This window comes from Saccoglossus kowalevskii, chromosome 3 (genome assembly GCF_978046115.1).
Source record: "Saccoglossus kowalevskii chromosome 3, keSacKowa6.1, whole genome shotgun sequence".
Taxonomy (NCBI): Eukaryota; Metazoa; Hemichordata; class Enteropneusta; family Harrimaniidae; genus Saccoglossus; species Saccoglossus kowalevskii.
Genome location: NC_140643.1, coordinates 36,201,798 through 36,222,615, shown reverse-complemented (window position 1 = coordinate 36,222,615; position 20,818 = coordinate 36,201,798). Strand labels below are relative to the sequence as shown.

Below are 20,818 nucleotides of genomic sequence, written 5' to 3'. Positions count from 1 at the left end.
GTGCACATATGGTATTGCAGATATGACGTATTTTTTTGAAATATTTTCCATACCACGTATATATCATGATGTTATCCAAACATGGGTGAATATTTTATTATCAGTTCTAGCAACTAATAAGTCTGTATACCAGGTAACAATTATAGGGATCGTAGCAATGTTCCGTCTGTAAAGAATTCACATATAGAACGAGTACACAGAGAATCGGGATTTTACTGGGCGTCATTTAGAAATGGTATGGTTCAAGAGAGTCCATGTGTTATTGGTGGTGTATGCAGTGTGTGTGCGTGGGGGGGGGGGGAGGTAAACCAGTTTTCTCCACACACTGTCCAGTCACATGAAACGTCCATACACAAATACAGTCAGTATACAGACAATACATTACTACAGACACAACGAAAAAACACGTCTCCCAATGACGCGTAATATTATGCATTACCGTATAAGTTATTTAATGGGCGTTGGCCGTGCGCAATATGGGATCCGAGGTGACGTACACCACGCGTGTAAAATACACCATTTGTTTACGCAAACACGCGTCGCGCAAAGACTACCGCCCTTCAATGTCAATATTACAAATGAAGTGTGTATATTGCAATTATCTCTACAACTATCGAACGCCCAGTGCAAACTAATAGGCGTAATTTACGTCACTGAGAACAAAGTCCAAAACTTAGATGACACACTTCATTATATTATAGCACTTCATTCGTTGTGCTCTGGCACCATTTTACTCTGGAACAATGACATGCCGGTCCTTATTACTGCTACAGTCTTGACGTTAATTGGACTAGCTTGTCACAGGTATTGCCGTAAATCGAATGAAGATGAAGATGATACACATAGGTAAGGTACGACGAGCAGCTAGCTAGGTAACAGTGACGGTAGAATATAATTGCTGTATTACACTCGTGGTCCAACAGAATATATCGGTACAGTGGTTGAATATTCATCGTACGTTTTATTTTCCCCAGTTCTGCTTTTCTCTTACCTAGCAAATTATTGGATTAGTCGTATTATGTTTGCAATGCATACATATATACTGTTTGTAAAGTGGGCGTATGTACCTATGTTATTACATATCTATGTTGACTATATTGATTTCATCCTAGGTTAACACTATCATAACAGGATGTATGTTTTATTTTGAAATTTTCCTTCTGTCATTTTTTAAAAAGGCGGATAAACCTATGATATTTTTGTAACAAGTATTATTTGCCAAGGGCGTCAAGTTGTGTTGCGGTTTGATCTAAAACGGTAACAGTGATTTCATTGCCGAATTAGTTAAACATATTAAACGACCCCTCAGTTGTCAGTTAAGACCATACATAGTGCGTTAATTTATTTTAACATTGCGATGTACAAGTGGCGACCTTCTTACTGTTTTGCCCTGACATTAAATGAAATGATGACTGACATATTTCTTGCTCCAGTCTTTGTTTTCAACGGAATGGATCACTCTAAGTAGTTGTATAAATATGGATCAGTACATTGTAAGATTTATGTCATCAGTTCTAAAATTATTGCATTTTCTCTTGAAAAAATATGTTTGCTTATTATTTTGGATGACGTAATACGTTTTGTTGCTTTGCAGGCGTGTGAAATGAACAATAGCCCAATTGCTTTATCTGCGTCTTGTTAAATGCGCCTTTGTGAGTCATACGTCATATTTTGACAATATCATAAAATGTCATATTCGTATTCAAACAAAACAATGACTGATTATTTATGAAATGTTTAGTTCTGTGTTTATTCAAGCCTGGCGTTTCCTATTTACAGTGCATACACAATGTAATCCCCGTAAAGTGGGCGTATATACCTATATTATTACACAGTTATAATTATATTGATTTATTTTCATAAATATATAAATCCCTTGTGAAATTAACAGTGCTACGATATGCACCAATGCTCATTGCATCGGATCTATTTATTATCGCTTGATGTTAAACATTCTTGAGCTCCCGCTGAACTACTGTAAAATACCCTGTGTTTTTCTATAGTACCATGGTCATCCAATCTGATTAAAATAAGATCCTGGTTGGCTTTCACGAACAAAACCATTCTTGCAGCAAAATAATTGTAACGTCAAAAAATAATTAAAATAAATAATAAGTAAAGTAGTAAATATTTAAAATAAATAATAATTATAGTAATTATATAAAAAAAATTAAGCCAACCAGGATCTTATTTTAATCAGATTGCATGGTCATCATGTTCACCATATATCATAACAATAACATTAATAAATCGTGGTAACAAGGGCACACATGGGTGAAGGCGAGATCAATTTTGATAACATATTCATAATAGGCGAGAAGTCTGCGATTAATGTTTGGCTTACGTATATTTTTTAGCATAGTTGTGAAGACACGATCTCTTTACGGCACGCGTCCCCGAAGCGGAATTAAGCTATGGGGACGAGAATGTTCATTGCTTACCAATGAGTGGGCATTACCATATTGTGAAGAAATAAAAGAAAGTTTATAACATTCACATTTAGAGGTTTTTATGAAAAATAATTTTGAAAAATAAAAGTTTGTTTGCTGTCTCACCTATGTCCAAATTGCTGGTGATGACTGAACATATTGGTAATGTACTATCATGCTTTCTCGATGCAAACCATGCCCACTCAAACACGCACGGGAGTAACTGAAAGTGCCCAAGAACCTGCATCTATACCTTGAGTTTCCAACTGAGTGTCATTATATATAATCGACAGTAGACTCGAGCTCAAATCTTACTGGCAAATGGGTCAATCCCAACCATAGAACCACTAAGACACCGACTAAGAGTGTGCTGATGGTAGTGAATGGAAATCTCAATAAGGCCAAAATCAAATGACCCAGCTTCAATCACTACTGTTCTTGTTTGAGCAGGCATAACATACTAATTTTGATGAAAAACGCTCTCCAAGTTCACGTTGTATGCGACAAAATGAGTTGTCACATTCAACGAAACGCGCTTATGAGGCTTGCGATAATAATAATTCGAAATCTCGCGGGGGTAGATTACCCTAATTTGTTTGTGTTGGACGTCATCGATATCATCGGTTTATGACGTAGATTGTACTTGTTTATTTCGTATTTCCTGTTTTTGAAATGCATTCAACATATGTCATGCGACACCAAAAATACGCTTTTGTGTTGCGTGTGTGTGTGTTTTTTTTTTGTGTGTGTTATTTTTGAGATAATATATAACACATACGTTTTAATGTGTGGTCATGAAGTACAACGTTATGAGAAAGTAATACTTTTCATTCTGGCTAACCTAAAGATAACAAGATGACCCCCCCCCCCCAATCCCCTAGTCATGCCAGAGAAAGCGGTGACAAATTGGCTGATCGTAGCCCTGTACCAGTGTACGTTTGTTTATTGATAGCATGAATATTATTACCATTTGGCCAATCATGGTACCGAATGACAGTCCGTGTAAAGTCCAAATTCAATAGTTTGGCTCCTACTCGTTTTGCCTGCCACAACTCACTCGTCGTGCCGGTACTGTTTACTGACCATATTAGTTACCGTCAATTTTACAGCATGGGGGGCAGTGAACGTATGTACCTCGAGGACGGGGAACTGAAGAAGAAGAAGAACACAATAACTATCACCAAAACTGCGGCAATCTTTATCTGCGTCGTAATCATTCTCTTGTTAGTCGGAGTTGCAGTGTTATTCTATTTTGTTCCCAACTCATCGGAAGAATGTGAACCAGTGTCAGAAGAATGCAGCGAGCCACTATTCCGACTACCCGAGGAACCTGAGGAGCCAACTCCGACACGAAGAGAACCATTCGAGGAAAGGTTACCCAATTCTCTTTATCCCCTACACTACGATCTCACTGTAAAGATGTTCCTATACGAATATGAAACCAGTGAAATGGAGAGATTTACATTCGAAGGTCATGAGACTATCTACCTCCGCTGTGATGAATCCACGAACACTGTCAAGATGAACAGTAGATTCTTGAATGTTAACTTTGAACCAGGCATGATTAAGATCACAGAGAGTGACACAGGAAAGGAGATCGGTATAAAGTCTGGAGAATTAGACGAGATACACGAGCTTTTTGTTGTGGAAACTGTTGAAACTATGGAGGCAGGAAACAACTACACCCTGGAGATACTTGATTTTGGTGCTTTAATGGGGAACGCCGATGACGACCAGTATGGAATGTATTTTCAGTCTTATGAAATATACGGCGAAACTAGGTTAGTATACGCATTCGAATTTAAAACGGAACTGAAAATATTAATACATGTGGCACAATTGTCAACAAAACTGCCATCTATTTTGATTTTAAATGATTGTAACGTAATGGAAAATAAATATGCACAGTGCACAAGCATGTACACGTTCAGATATATTGTACATTTCAGTACCGGTCTGTGATGGCAAACAGTGATAACGCGCATATATAAATATCGCAGTCAGTACATTCACGTGATTTAGGTGTAACATTGTACAAAGTGCAATGAGCTTTTCCAAAATATATACACATACCCCAAATCATCATAAACCACGAGCTCGGTTCCCTTAGCTCTACATGTCGACTACGATCAAAAATCACTCTTTCAGCACTGCCCATGCCAAAATGATCATTACAGTTTAGAAACCATTAACCCCTCAAATCAATTAAACAAAATATATCACATGATCCTGGGTTCACACCACATTGTTCACAGAGGGAAATATTGAGGCCATTGTACGGTGCACACAATGGTGCCAACCCACAGATCATGGTCATTTTTCGGTGGACCATATATACCTGTCTGTTCTTATTTCTTTGCCTTCGACAACTCTTAGCCACTATGATGTTATAATATAGATACACATAAACGTGATTGAGAAGCAGATCTAAAGTAAAACAAAAATACTCAGGTCTATATAACGACCTAAGCTACCTTAAATTATAAACACATACAAACAAGTTAAACGCAGTTTACAACAGGGTCCAATTCACTTACAAACGTGTTCCGAATGCTCAGCGGGTAATGAAGTTATACCCGTTTTTTGTTTACACATGTTTGTTCTCGACTAAGAATAATGGTTTCGTCTACTCGGCCTTGTGACGATTATTTATCACTGCCTTATCGTTGTCATAAATAGTTCAGTTTATGAGTAATGTGGACAATTACTGAAGACGAGTAAATATACAAGGTTATTTATTATATATGGTATATGGCAAGGCATTATCAGAGCCACTCGTCACAATCGGTTAATTATTAACGCGTCATTCTGTCGCCTTGCTATCTGCATCAATACCTGACCAATGTTTCAGAAATGTCTTGATACTGATCAAACTATTGGTCATTGTTATACAATGCTTGAGTGAAGTAAGAAAATGCGGTGATGTACTCATTTTTCGAGAACAGCTGATTGCGAAGTTAATGTACGGGAAAGTGTCGCAAGCTACATTTAAAAAAAGGTGAAACATATTAGTTGGCTTGATGAACCAATCAAATCCTATAATACCGTTCAGATAGTTAGAGGAACCAATCAAATGTCTTGGTACATATTTATCCCATGATATCAAAAATTTTCATGAGATACTTATCGAGAAAAATGTGCAAATAATACCAAATGGACCGATAGAAAATTTACGTTTTACAGAACAGTAGTGCATCCTAAAACTTTGATGGCGGTCAAAATAATTCATTTTTTAAGTACAATCGTTTGCTGTAAGGAAAAATCGACGTACTTTTCTTTGATTTCTCTAGAATGGCAAAATACATACAATTAAGATATCAGTTTAGTATACCCAGGGTGCAATTGCGTCACATGTACGTACAAATAAGGAAATTCCTCACTGAATGGGTTAGATGTTTATGGGATAATTCAGTAATGTATACAAGGAAGTTGAAAATTAATTCCAATGTAATTCCCATCGGCCGTCCAAGCCGTGGGAATTACTGTTTCGGACAAATTATTATCAAATACTCACCTTTTAATTTCATTATTGAGAAGTGATTTTTTCTTACAGAAGAATATTATTATATGACATATAATTGATGATGAATGTAGTGTAGTGTACACACCCGCCATGATAGCGATGTGTTCTTTAGAGCGACTCAAATTCAAATGAGATAATACAACAAACATATATGGTAAAAAAATTATGGGGCTAAATTTGCCTCAACGCGAATAAAATAAAATGTCCATATTCATGGACAGGTTTTCCTATGAATATACTTTCGAAACACGTGTCTTACACCATGTGGGACGATTCATCAGGAATAACGCAAAAGATTGCCGCCGCAAGAACCACAAACATCACAATTGTACATATGATAGAGGCCAGTATTTGGTCGAAAAATCATGCACATTCTTATCAGCTGATTTAGTAGCATCGACGTCAACACGATAGCTGACACGCATCAATAGATAAAGCTTTAAATACCTACATTATCTGTATTGAAATATATCATAGGGTTACCAAACACAATGTCAATTGCCACTGTGCAAGTATTTCCCCACTTGCAAATGTATAAGTATTTCCCGATTTGCAAATGGGTTTTCGTGATGTCTGCTTCTATGCAATGCAGTAACCAGAGAGTAATTAGTATGTATGTGATGTTATATGAAGCTAGTTATACATTGCAGAATATATGAATTCAATGGAATCGAAAAAGCCTGTTTGTCATGTGATATGCAGTGGAGGGAGTAATCTTCATGTCCGATGGTGATTAGAGAAGCATATGACGCAATGTTTTCTTCGTTTTCAGATGGATATGTAACACTAAATTCACGCCAAACTACGCAAGGGAAGTCTTTCCATGCTTTGACGAACCACATTTCAGAGCAACATTTAATCTTTCCCTAATCCATCACAACAAACGCTGGGCGAAGTCCAACATGCCAATTTACGAGAGTGTCGACCTGGGCAATGATTGGAATGAAACGCGATTTGAGACGACCCCTAATATGGTGACGTACCTGCTTGTAATGGTGGTGGCTGATTTCGATTACATTGAAACCACGACAACAAATGGCTACCCGGTAAATAATACTCAATATAATATCATGTTTCAATGAGCATAACCAATCCGTCATCACAGTGACGTCACTTCCAGCTTGATTTTGCATATATTTACAAAATACGATTCGTATACAAAATTAACGACCATCCGATGAATATGTGACGTCATTAATTGTAATAATCTACTTAATAATGCAAAAACTGTTTCCCCGTCGTATTTTAAGTTGAGAGTTTGGGCCCGAGAAGATCGAATGGAACTGGGGCAATTTGCTTTGGAAGCTGGTAGCGAAATATTGACGGCATTTGAGACTCTGATTGGCGTGCCCTATGGACTTCCGAAATTAGGTGAGCACAATGGTGCTGTGTATTTTGTTGCTGGTGTTAAATTGTTAACCGCTTTCAGGGTGATCACAGTGCGTAAAACATACAGATTATGCGGTAAAAGGATGATGATCATCTTTATAGATCATGATGATATTACTTTTTTTTATCTTTGCTTTATTTTCACTTGTAAAGTGAATACATTGATTTATGTTTTACATTTGCATCCCTAATACAGACATGATTGCCATTCCTGATTACGCGGCAGGGGCGACTGAATTCTGGGGATGTGTATTGTACCGTGAGAATCGTCTGTTATACAACGCCACTGCACAGGACGCGTACGATCAGCAAAGTGTGGCAGCTATCGTGGCCCATGAATTAGCTCATATGGTAAATTCACTTTCAGCGTTTTACTAATCGTGTTGATTTCATTCAATGTGGGTACGCATCGTGACATTATCCTACAATATTTCATTCGCAGTTGATATTTCTCATCATCGGTTTATTTCTATTCATAGCAGATTTGTTTCTGTTGTTTCAGTGGTATGGTAATTACTTGACGTGTGATTGGTGGAGCCATATTTGGTTAAACGAAGGTTTTGCTAGTTTTCATGAATACGTGATTATGCAGGATCTGTATCCTGAATTAAAAATGGTACGTGTTGTCACGATAACTCACATCCCATCATCACGTGTCGTCTGATAAAATGTGTTAAATTGGGAGCCGTGAACTTGTTATGAATGGTACAACAATGTTATTCGTTCACAATTATAATTCATACTATAACGTTTGTTCAGTTTCTAGACCTTGATATGTAATAAGACATTAAGGTCAGTATATTTTACGCTTCAAATAACAAGTTGTGTAATCCTTTCGTTTACAGGATCATCAATTTTTGAATCTCGATCTAGAATCAGCGTTTCGTGTTGATGCTAGATCATCGTCTGCTGTGCCACAAATTAGACCAATCAGTGGATGGAGAGATGAAATAACTGGAGTTTTTGACACCACTACGTATAGTAGGGTAAGACAATGATCCAACTCACCAGTCAGTAACTAATCTACTTTGACATTGACAACACCTATACTATACTACGTATTTTCGCTTGTACAATTATAGTTAATAATTACATTTATGAATTAAGTGCAAACTTATCTAATAAATCAAAGACATACTTAGTTGTTTTTAAATTAACCTTCTATCTAAACGAAATGACATCTCATTACAAACAAACAAACAAACAAACAAACAAACAAACAAACAAACAAACATACGATGTTCAGGACATATCTCAGGGGAGTAACTTAAAATAACATGTCTTTCTCAGGGCGCCAGTATGTTACGACATCTGGCATCTTTCTTAGACATTGATGTCATACGTCGAGGCCTCAACAGCTACGTAACCAATCACTTGTATGAGAGCGTTGTATCAGACCAGCTTTGGCAAGAATTGACACAGGTAAATACGTAAAGGCATCGGCATTAACAAACTCATAATTATGTCATTGTACGACCTATGTTATTACGAGTAAACCACTGGCTAACACTGTCAGGTGGCGTTTAACATATCAATGTTATATTATTCCAATTTATTACACATTTTGTTAAGGCTGACAGAGGACACAGAAATACTAACGTTAAAATGGTAATGGACACGTGGACCTTGCAACATGGTCACCCGGTAGTAACTGTCACGAGAACAAGTGAAGCAAAGGCATCGGTTGTACAAGACCATTTTCTGAGTGATCCCAATGACGAACCAACTGACCAGTATGCAAATCTCGGGTAGGAAATATATTATATACGTGTACCTTGAACAGTATGGTTGCTTACATATTTGTTCCTTTGAAACAATCTTGAAAATATTAAAAGGTCCAGTTGTATACGAATATGCTGTGTTTTGTTGAATCGCGGCTATATCGGTTAAATATACATGATATCTATTCTAGATATTTATGGTACGTACCACTTACGTATACTCATGCCTCAGAAGCAGACTTCACAAACCCCAACTTTGAATGGTTGCAGAATACAGACGAACCGGGTAGGCATATATATTTTTATGTAATTTAAACTGGTTTACGCAATCGACAAACCGCAATACATACTTTGAGCTTCAATCAATCCCCTAGATATCGCGATATCACGAAGAGTATTGTAGTAATAGTCATACGCTCGTACATTCATGGATTCATCGATCAGATTGCAGCAGATTTCATCTTTTCGTGGAATACTGAGATGAACCGTGAAAATGAAATTCTGCGAGTGTGATAAATGTTCAAATCAAAAATGTCTATGAATGGTCACCATTCGTGTTTTTTTTTCATTTAATGCTGCAATTTGTCCGCTAATCTAGTACGAGCACAGCGGACGGTATGTCTCATACCTGAGCCCGACAAATCCTATAACCCTCGGACTTACTTTCAGCTATCACCTTGTTTATATGGCATACTAACCAGGTGTTGCATCGTTGATACACTGAACACCTGGAGTAATGGTTTACATCTATTTAAAACCGTGTATATTTCCATTGTGTTATCTATCTATCTTTCGTACAGGAGAGATTGATTTGAGAGATGCTGGATCTCTGGATTGGGTTGTAGTAAATATCAATCAAGTCGGATTCTATCGTGTTAACTATGATGATGAAAATTGGGAACGTCTGGCAGTAGCTCTGAAAGAAGATGTAGACTTTCAGGTAGGATAACTTAATATTTCTTCATTACTTCAATTTTTAGTATATTTATTATGTTTTAGAACAATTGTCTGAACAAATGAATACTATGAGGTTATTACGAGAATACCTCAAAGTATGCACGAAGACAGTACAGCTGAATTAGCGAACTTCTTCGTGAAAAGTCCGGTCAAACCCCGATGGCAGCCATGTTTTTTTTATTATTAGAGGACGCTTACGCGCGTAATCATTCCATATTTGGAATTCGCATTTCCTTATATGGTAGAATGAAAATACCCCGTAAAATACCGCAAAATTACGGCATGCTGTAACTTATGGCATTACGGTAACAGATGTACAATACTAAATATTATTCACTAACAGGTGTTTCCTGCTCCGACAAGGACCGCTCTGTTGGATGACTGTTTCAAGATATCACAAGCATTCTACACCGATAACGTGAACTGTCATCGACTCAGTGAATACATGTACAGAGAAACAGAGTATCCGACATGGGAGCTGATGATCGATAACTTACCGTTCACATATGATACTTTTATGAGAACTGCAGAATTTGGACAACTCGAGGTATTTATTCAACGTCATAATCTGTCCCGCCAAAATATTAGTGCAAACTATGCATATTTTATGTATTTTTTAATATTTACTTAATTTGTAACCAAATATTTCATAACTTGAAGGTCTTGATGAGATATTAATAATAGATTATACATTATAAAAAAATCGTCGTCGGCTTCGTGCGATTTGGACTGTTTACACACTAATATATTAAAAGATGAAAAGATCCTTTCTATCCTGCTTTCACCTATAACAGATATCATAAATGAATCACTTCGCACTGGAAGTGTTCCTGAGAAAATGAAATATGCGCTGATTAAACCTCTGCTCAAGAAAGCATCGTTGGATTCAAACATGCTGAAAAATTATCGACCGATTTCTAATTTGTCTTTTATATCTAAAGTCCTTGAACGTGTCGTTGCATCCAGAGTGAAACAACATTTAGAGAATTATTCGTTGTATGAAGAGTTTCAATCAGCGTATCGGACCGCACATAGCACTGAAACGGCTCTTTTGCGGGTCGCTAACGATGTACTATGCAGTATTGATAATTCTAAGAATTCAGTTGCTCTCGTACTTTTGAATCTTTCAGCCGCTTTTGATACTGTGAATCACAGGATTCTCATCGATAGGTTGAGATCAAATTTTGGTTTAAATGGTCTCATCATCAAATGGTTTGAGTCGTATTTGAGTAACCGCATTCAAAAAGTGAAAATTGGAAATGTATTTTCTGATATGACGTCTATATTAGAAACCGGTGTTCCACAGGGCTCCGTCTTAGGGCCATTATTGTTCTCAATGTACATGCGTCCATTGGGCGAGTTATTGCGACGTCACGGCGTAAAATATCATTTTTACGCCGATGACACACAGATTTATTTATCGGTTTCTGAAGATGATCAAATTCGCGCCCGGGTGATACTTCAGACATGTATTTAATATGTTAGCGATTGGATGTCTTGTAATTTCCTACTTTTTAATGTGTCGAAAACTGAATTTGTGTGCATGTCGTCTCGGAGATTCTCACAAGACTCGTGTCCTTTGTCTGGTATCGCAATTGGTGAAGAATTGGTTAGTGCTTCGTCAAGTGCTAGAAACTTAGGTGTCTTGTTTGATTCGCAGCTATCTATGGAAACACACATTTCTACTATTTGTAGATCTGGATATTCCCATCTAAGAAATATTAATCGTATTCGTAAATCATTATCCCAATCTGATACTGAAAAGTTGGTACATGCTTTCATATCTTCTCGCTTAGACAGCTGTAATTCATTATTGTCTGGTCTCCCTGTAACTAAGATAAAACCTCTTATTCGTGTACAAAATGCAGCAGCCCGCCTTGTCACTCGTGCTCGAAAATATGACCACATTACAGACATTTTTATTAAACTTCATTGGTTACCAGTTGTACAAAGAATCAATTTCAAATTACTTTTACTAGTGTATAAATCTTTGTATGGTTTTGCCCCAAATTATCTATGTGAATTAATCGAATCTTATGTACCTAGTCGTAGTTTAAGATCTGAATCGAAGTTTCTTATTAAAACTCGTCAGGTGTGTAGTAAAAAGTCCAAGGTGTTATACAAAGACCGTGCTTTTGAAAATTTAGGTCCTAAACTTTTTAATGAATTACCTCTGTCTGTTCGTTCTAGTCCTTCAGTAGACATTTTAAAATCCAGACTGAAAACGCACTTATTTAAATGTGCTTTTAATATTTGACTGATTGTTTATTGTATCAGTGCCTTTGATCTTCATATGTTGGAATTGTTGCGCTTAATTAAATAAAGTTATTATTATTATTATTATTATTATTTGAGGGGTGGCTAAAGAGTGTGACTAGCGCGATTCTTTTTTTGTTTGCGGTGTCTTATATGTACATTTAATTTTTTTCTTGAATGTGTCAACTGCTGGGGGTCATGCTTTTTCACTACTTCCAACAATTTTAAAGGTCAACTCCTAAAAGGGTTTACTTTGTGAAATGTAAATACAGTTGACTTTTCTTTCAAATGTGTTAAAGGGCGATGGTCGTCGCGCCACGCATGCGCGAGATATGGGTCTCATATAAACAAAGATGGCGACTTTGACTGTTGTGAGTTTTTTTTTTGGTGCCCAGGGTAAAATTTGTACTTGTAATTTCATTCGAAAATCGCATTGGATTGTGGGAAAATCAATGTTTATTAACACAAATGTCGCATGTGCTGCGCGACGACCATCGCCCTTTAACCAGTATATCACAACATAAGGTATAAAATATCAGCAAGTCATTCATTATCAGTTATATGTTAATAATGGCATGTAGTATTGGTAAAAATGAGTAACCACAGAAACGAGATTCTTTATGTCACTCATATTTATGTTCTTTAGTTGTATTGGCGGCATCAAATCACACCGATATATGAAGCACTTGGTTGGGATTTCGGCGCTGGCAATAGTTTAAATGTGTAAGTATTTCAGTTTATTTTCAGTTCAAGGTCAATCAAACAAATATCGTTTAGATTCAACAAGTGTTCAAATAGATTTTTAAATATTAATTGTTAAAGATGGCATTTGTTCATCATATCACTTGATCGGGCGGGTTTCACAACAATCAAGAGACTATATATATTTGTACATATTGCAAAATGCAAATAACAAAATAATGCTCGCTTGTAACGTATCGTTTCGTATCTTATAGTCGCCTCCGTACCGACGCAATAAATACTGCATGTAAATATGGAAATGAAGAATGTGTTGGGAATGCAACAGACCTATATGCAGAATGGATGGCTGATCCCGACAATAACCCGTAAGTTAGGCTGTGTCGAGATAAATGAAACCTTCATAACTGTGTACGCTGACATGCGACTGCATGATGTGTAATGTTCTTATGCCAATTTACATATGCCGAACTGGACGTACAGATTATAGGACACCCGTGACATCGCCAAGTCTCCCCATCTTCGGGCAAATAATTACAGCATTAATTTGCATACAATATGTTGAGTTTAGATCTGTAATTAAATCACACGAATTATATATACACTACTGTAAAATACATTATTTTAGCTGGAATTAATTTTCGCTGAAAAGACATTGGTGCTTTGTATGAAATTTATTTTGATTTTGACAAGTTCAGTGTAAAATATAGAAAAAAAGGTATGTTCGCTGAATTTTATTTTCACTGAATCATTCCTTCAGCGAGTGAAAATAAAGTATTCTACAGTATGGTAATACATTGTATATTATTTTCAGAATTGATACCAGTGTCCGATCTACAATATACTGTACTGCCATCAAGTTTGGATCATTAAAAGAATGGATGTTTGCTCACGAACAAAGTATGACGAATCCCGTGGAACGTACGCGTTTGCGATCCGCTATGGGTTGTTCAAAAGATGCTTGGTTACTTGAGAGGTATACTCTATAGTAAATTACCATTACTTATATAGTTTACACTCTAATTTTACCAGGAAGTAGTATGATTCGCACAAATACATAAGATCTGATGACACATCTTTAGCACTGGAAACGATGTATTTGATTTGTTTAAACTTGTCAGTAACATCTAAAACTGTCACAGTCTGCAATGGGCAGCCTTTCGAAACACGATATATGCTTTGTCTATGTTATGCATTCCAGGTATATAGAGGAATATTTCACGGATCCAGCACTCACATCTAATATTATAGAATATGTAAGATCTAAATCAGCAACAGGATTTTCTGTTGCATGGCACTATGTCATGGACAATTTTGAAGTTTTGAATTCAACGTAAGTATGTGTTATGTCAAACAACCATGGCAACGTAAAATCTTATATAACGTTTTTAATAGTGGTCTGCAAATATTGTTCGTGAAATTCCAGTGACAGTTCCGATGAAGATTGAAGGTTATGGTTGCTTAAAATATACAACTACGAACATCGACACCAGTATAGCAAATGCGACTAGAGTCTTCAACTACAACAATAATCACTTTTTTAATCTTTTTAACTATTTTCACTTTTCAATTGACCTCTCTAACTGTCTTCTAGTCTTGGTGAGTCAGCTTTTGATGTTGTATGGGACTTTTATCCATGGATGAACACGGACTATGATTTAAAACAGGTATATATAGAAAATAATAGTCTATATTGTAACGATGACCAATTATTCTTGTCATGTGTACCCGGTGTTTTTTTTTATAATTAATAGATAGATTCTTAGCTAAAACTCCGGGAGGTTCCAACAACAATTTCGTTTTCGGGTGACTTATGTTTTGAATTTCATTTACTGAATTATTTTACTTCTATTTTGATTCTAAGTTTTGTATTTTAACTTAGATTTCATTTCAAAAAGCTAAACTGGTTTGTTATTAGTCGTTTATAATAACCCAATGTTGATATATTCCAGTTATTAGGATTCGCAGCACAATTTCCTGACATGTCGACTGATGCCGCTGCTGGTTTCTATGATGCTAAACTGAATGTCGAGACGAACATAGCGTGGATGCAAAAGAATAGACAAGGGTTAAAAGATTGGCTGAATGATGTAGTCACAAAAGACAATATAGTGGATTTAACGAGAACCGAGTTATAGACAAGAACGAACTCAGTTTACTGTGTTTTTTTTTAAATATTAACGTGATGGTATTAACTCAATACAAATCATTGTATATAATAGTCTTGTTCGTTTTCACACTTTTTGTTTTTCAACAATTTAACTTGTTATCGTGACATTGTTTTACTGATGTGTTTTATTTATAATATATTCATGTATATACTATCATTTATTACTATTCTACAAACTTTATTTTTTTTGGAGATTTTGTTAATTGTGCAATATTTGCAATAATATGCCATGAAATTAAGAACTCGATTTTCAGTATGCAAAACATTTAATGAAACATATTGAAATCTATGATATTTCAACTTTACATTCTAGATTGGAACAATTATCTTTATTTACAATAAACAATAAAATTACATGTGAACTTCGATTGATACCAGCTAGATATAATTTATAATGCTTATTGGCCAATGGTGATTGTAAAGTTGGAACATAAGATCACGCAAAGTATGCCAACAACTCAAACGCCAACAGCAGTTGTTTAATTAAATGAAACTCATTTCTGCTTAAGTGAACTAATTGGCTATACTAGTATATAATGATCATTTTGTTAACACGTGCACATATATATGATCATAAAATGAAGTAATACTAAAAAAAATGTATTTAGTGTTCTGGAATGTTTGTAATTCAAAAACATCTATTTGTGACACAAACAGTTTTTTCATCCATCCAATATTATTATATTCGGTTATTCTTACTCTATTGTACCTTGACATCATCATTCCCAAAATAGATACGATACGAAATATATTATTACAACATTCACATAGAATTGGAATCAAATGCCAAATCTGATCAAATTTTGTAGAAAAGGTCTGGTCTCTAAACAAAAAAACGCCAACTTAAGGTTACCTATATAATATCTCCTGTTCTATTCATAAATTACGTTACATCTGAATTTGGGTCTACGAGTATGTAACTTGTGAGACATAGAATTCCACACTAGAAAAAGTTAACAACTTCAAAACAGCGAGGCATTTCAAAATAATTGCAGTTCGGATACGACAAGGATAATATTTGGTTAAGGTCGATGACACGAATCGTAGGTTTCAAAAGGTTGCTCCAAATATTACTTTCTTCCTTTGTTTGTAAATAGTCCACAATTGTTTGCACTCAATTGTATCCAATATTAAATGTATTGTTCAATGGGCTCGATGCAGGTTTATGAGCCAGTCAGTCCTCCTAAACTAGTACTTATTTATTAGTTAGTCTCCAATTCTTACCATTATGTTAATGTGACCCCTTGGATCGCATTCCCAAATAGTTCAATTGTCGTAAAACCTGCTATATCAATTCCCACCGGGAGATGGCGCTAGTCTGTCACAGAAATCTTGTTTTGCCAGAATTGTACCTGCTTGCCTCTGGGTAGAGTCGTATCCACGAGAGAAATATGTTCCCTGAATTCGGAGACTGGAAAAGTCTGGCGGCTGTGGAATGCTCACGTCAAGATTGAATCGTATTCGCCGTGCGATGTCATCTGTGGGAACCACTGTGTGACATCATTTGAATGTGAATTCTCTGGATATTTCAACACTCACAATTTGTAGCAGTTGATGGGATGTGATAAGACATGCGTTAATTTTCGTGAGAAGACAATGTTTAAACGATCGTCAGCAGGCGTGGATTCCGGCTGCAGCGACTTATTTTTTACAGCTATGAACAATAATTACCCGGTACTAAAAGACATCCGAGACTTTAGGTAGGTAAAATTATTTAGTTGATCCTTCTGTTCCTGATTGCTGCTGTTAATAACGGTTAAACTTGATATCCAATACATTGTATATAATTGCGCGTTCCGAATTGCGAAGACGAATAATTTCTCAAAGTTGCTTGTTGTAAACAGCGTCCTCCGTGTCTTACATAAGTAGTGCTTTCGTTTGAACCATAGTTATTACTGTAAAACATGTTGAACAAGTCATTGTCAATGACACGTCCCCGTTCCGTTCATATTTGAGTGACATATACATTCAAAGCAGATCATGACCGAAATGCACCTGCATATGTACAACACATAGTGCTAAATCTGAACAAAATCCATCCATGCATGACTGAGATCCGGTTCTGGAATTGTGAAAATGGCCTTAAAATGGCCATCATTCCGCTATTGTTAAGCAGATCATGAAACAAATGCACATATCTATTTGTGACATGATGTACCATGTGTGTGTGAAGTTTGAACTTGATCAATCCAGACATGTCTTGGATACGGACCCAGAACTGAATTCTTTAACAAAATGGCTGCCAGTCGGCCATTTCGAACTTGATCCGAAAAAAAAAGACGTGCATCAAGGTCCTATTATGTTTAATGTATGTACCAAATTTGAACAAAATCCATCCATGCATAACTGAGATACGGGTCCGGAATGGTGAAAATGTGCGATTTCAATGCATTTTCGGCCTTAAAGCGGCCCCCATTTGGCTATCGTTAATGAGATCATGAAACAAATGCATATACATATTTGTGACATGATGTATCTTGTGTGTGTGAAGTTTGAACTTGATCAATCCAGACATGTCTCGGATACGGATCCAAAACTGAATTCTTTAAAACAAAATGGCCGCCAGTCGACTATTTCGAACTTGATCCGAAAAAAAAAATGACGTGCATCAAGGTCCTATTATGTTTAATGTATGTACCAAATTTGAATGAAATCCGTCCATGCATAACTGAGATCCGGGTCCGGAATGGTGAAAATGTGCGATTTCAATGCATTTTCGGCCTTAAAGCGGCCGCCATTTGGCTATCGTTAATGAGATCATGAAACAAATGCACATACATATTTGTGACATGATGTACCTTGTGTGTGTGAAGTTTGAACTCGATCAATCCAAGCACGTCTCAGATACGGATCCAGAACTGAATTCTTTAAAACAAAATGGCCGCCAGTCGGCCATTTCGAACCCGATCCAAAAAAAAAATGACGTGCATCAAGGTCCTATTATGTTTAATGTATGTACCAAATTTGAACAAAATCCGTCCATGCATAACTGAGATCCGGGTCCGGAATGGTGAAAATGTGCGATTTTGATGCATTTTCGGCCTTAAAATGGCCGCTATTCGGCTATCGTTAATCGGATCATGAAAAAAATGCATGTGCATATGTCCCATATAATGTGTGATGTATGAGTGAAGTTTGAACTTAATCGGTCCATGCATGTTCGAGATACAGGTGATCACGGACGCACGAACGGACGCACACAGGGCAAAACATAAGTCCTCGTTTTCGGACTGCGTCCGAACGGGGACTAACAAGCGGCATGCAATTTAGCGAATTGTGGTAAAATGACGTAATAACGAAATGTTGATTTAGCGAATCTCTCTTGTTATTGTTGAACTCATTGAATGAAATGTCATCGGGTAAACAGTAGCGCTACGATGGTGTGAGAATACCCATGCCCAATATCACTAATATTGTATAGAAACTTTATCCCAATTGCTATAACCGGAGTAGTCCTCACTTTGAATATTTTGTGTATTCCATATATTATCACGTACAAACTTCAATTGTTGCTGGTAATAAATGTGTAGATAATTGTATAACATGTTTGTGTATTCCATCATACACACTTTTGACCTACGTAGGTAAAAATGGGACTGGTCTGATTGTTTTGTGGCACTTTTTGAAAGTTGATTGATGGCATGTTATTAATGGTACTAATTAATATGCAGTTTGTACAGTGTTTTAGACAAGTTTCTTGTATGCAAAAATCAGCTATTAAACTCTGTACCAAGTTAGCCCATGTAATTTATAAAAACATTTCATGCAACATTAGTATTCTGATGTATGTTTATCACTAATAAAGTGTCTTTCTGGTATGTTTGGAGAATTATGTTGAACCAAATCCAGCCTGTGATGTCAGGGGTGTCTGGGTTCCCAGGCGTGTTGGATTGCCAAAATTGAGGATACCGGGATACAACTGCATTCTGCACTAGTGTTGAAAGCGAAGGGAAGTCATCGATGACCAAGTGGCTGATGGATGACTAGCTGTACAAATACAGCAACTTTAGTGGGACATTTATTCACATTACCTCTATTCAGAAGCATCAAGAACTATGCAGAACGTGTCAGTAAGCGAGTCATCTGTTGATGGCTCAAACAATGATGGGTGATGCGCAGTGTTAATTATATAAACTACCAGGCTTTGTTTTGACCTTGACCTGACAGCCTTTTGAACATCGCTTAGGTTTGGTGTAGTGTAGTGTAGTGTAGTGTAGTGTAGTGTAGTGTAGTGTAGTGTAGTGTAGTGTAGTGTAGTGTAGTGTAGTGTAGTGTAGTGTAAAGGTATATACCAGAAATACAGAGGCTTGCCCTGGTCTCCCATCTTAAAACATATTCATTAAAAACAGGGATTGTTCTAACATTGATAGCATTTGATACCCACACATGCCTTCATATTGAACATTCTTGCTCATCTGATTTGCTTGTACTGGCCCATTGTTTTCATTTGAATACCATACTCTGACTGCATTATGCTTGGCCACAGGATACACGCACGCTGCATCACTTTTGAAAATGAGGTTATGTCATAGAATCAGAGGCCGACACTAAATTATTAGATATTCACATGACTTGTCTAGTGATCACCATAACAATGCTTGGAACCCTTAGTCTTTTGATAACCATGAAACAAATGATAACGAGTTAAAACACTAATTTTGCAGAATAGCTTGTGAAACTATAAAATATTACTTTTTATGAAAAACACAAAGAAAACTACCACAAATTCCAAGTGATAGAATCAACATTATCATTGCAACATGCAGACTCAACACATTTGCAGTCCTGTAACAGCAACTAGTCTGTAAGAGCAATAAGTGAATGGCGATAAGTGAAAGACAAATAGAAATGCATTTTCTATACTTCCTTTAATACAGTACAAGTCCAGCATACACAAGTAATGTAAGTACACTTTGCTTTGAAGATAATTCAAACTTACAAGCTATGGACTTACAGCAGGCGCAAAATATTTACATACACCTAACTCCCTCACTCGGTAGGCAATTACCTAAAGACTTTGCAACATCTTCAGGCACTTCCCTAGATACTCAGTTGTTGGAGCGTCGAGGAAAGTGTCTCTCGGAATGTTGCAAAGTCCCTTGGTAATTACCTACCAGGTGCGGGAGTTAGATGTATGTAAATATCTTGCGCTAGCTGTAACACGATCAAAGTTTACACGGTATACCATGATGATACAGTAATAGCTCCATGAAATTCTTGAGCATGAAAATCCAACTACCACTATTCAATATGAAAGTAAATGCAACAACATAGTCCTTTAACCTTGATCCCCGTACTGTAAACTTCAATGCATCAGACAAAATGAGGGAAATATTTCATTCAGTAATTTGTATGGTAAAGCTAGCTAACTTAGACTTCACCCACTTGTCTGTTTTCCATGTCACATGACATTAAATTGCACGCAAAAGTTGCTTCTTGGGGGGAAAAAACACCTACAGAAAGTACACTACTTATGGCTCTTTTTGTTGTCAAATACTCTTCATGCGCTAAATCAGTTATGAAGCAACGCCCCCTCCTACCCCTAATATCAACTAAGAAGTTATACTACCAACACAATTGCATAACTATCATAAACAGAATACCGTGGTTCTATTCTCACACTGATGTAGTGCATACCAGTCACTGTGGCAAGTACATGCTACATAGATCCTCT

At 36.6% G+C, this 20,818-nt stretch overlaps 1 protein-coding gene across 1 annotated transcript; it reads left to right on the top strand.

Annotated features, from left to right (window-relative positions):
- Positions 1–733: 733 nt before the first annotated feature.
- Positions 734–15,657, top strand: LOC102804301 (aminopeptidase N-like). The gene is made up of 18 exons (XM_006822430.3): positions 734–846; positions 3,539–4,210; positions 6,725–6,998; positions 7,203–7,323; positions 7,538–7,692; positions 7,844–7,957; positions 8,187–8,327; positions 8,632–8,763; positions 8,914–9,089; positions 9,254–9,348; positions 9,863–10,002; positions 10,363–10,566; positions 12,922–12,998; positions 13,232–13,342; positions 13,789–13,950; positions 14,176–14,307; positions 14,569–14,641; positions 14,927–15,657. The coding sequence occupies exons 1-18, from the start codon at positions 749–751 to the stop codon at positions 15,110–15,112; spliced, it is 3,063 nt and encodes a 1,020-aa protein (XP_006822493.2). The 5' UTR covers positions 734–748; the 3' UTR covers positions 15,113–15,657.
- Positions 15,658–20,818: the final 5,161 nt, after the last annotated feature.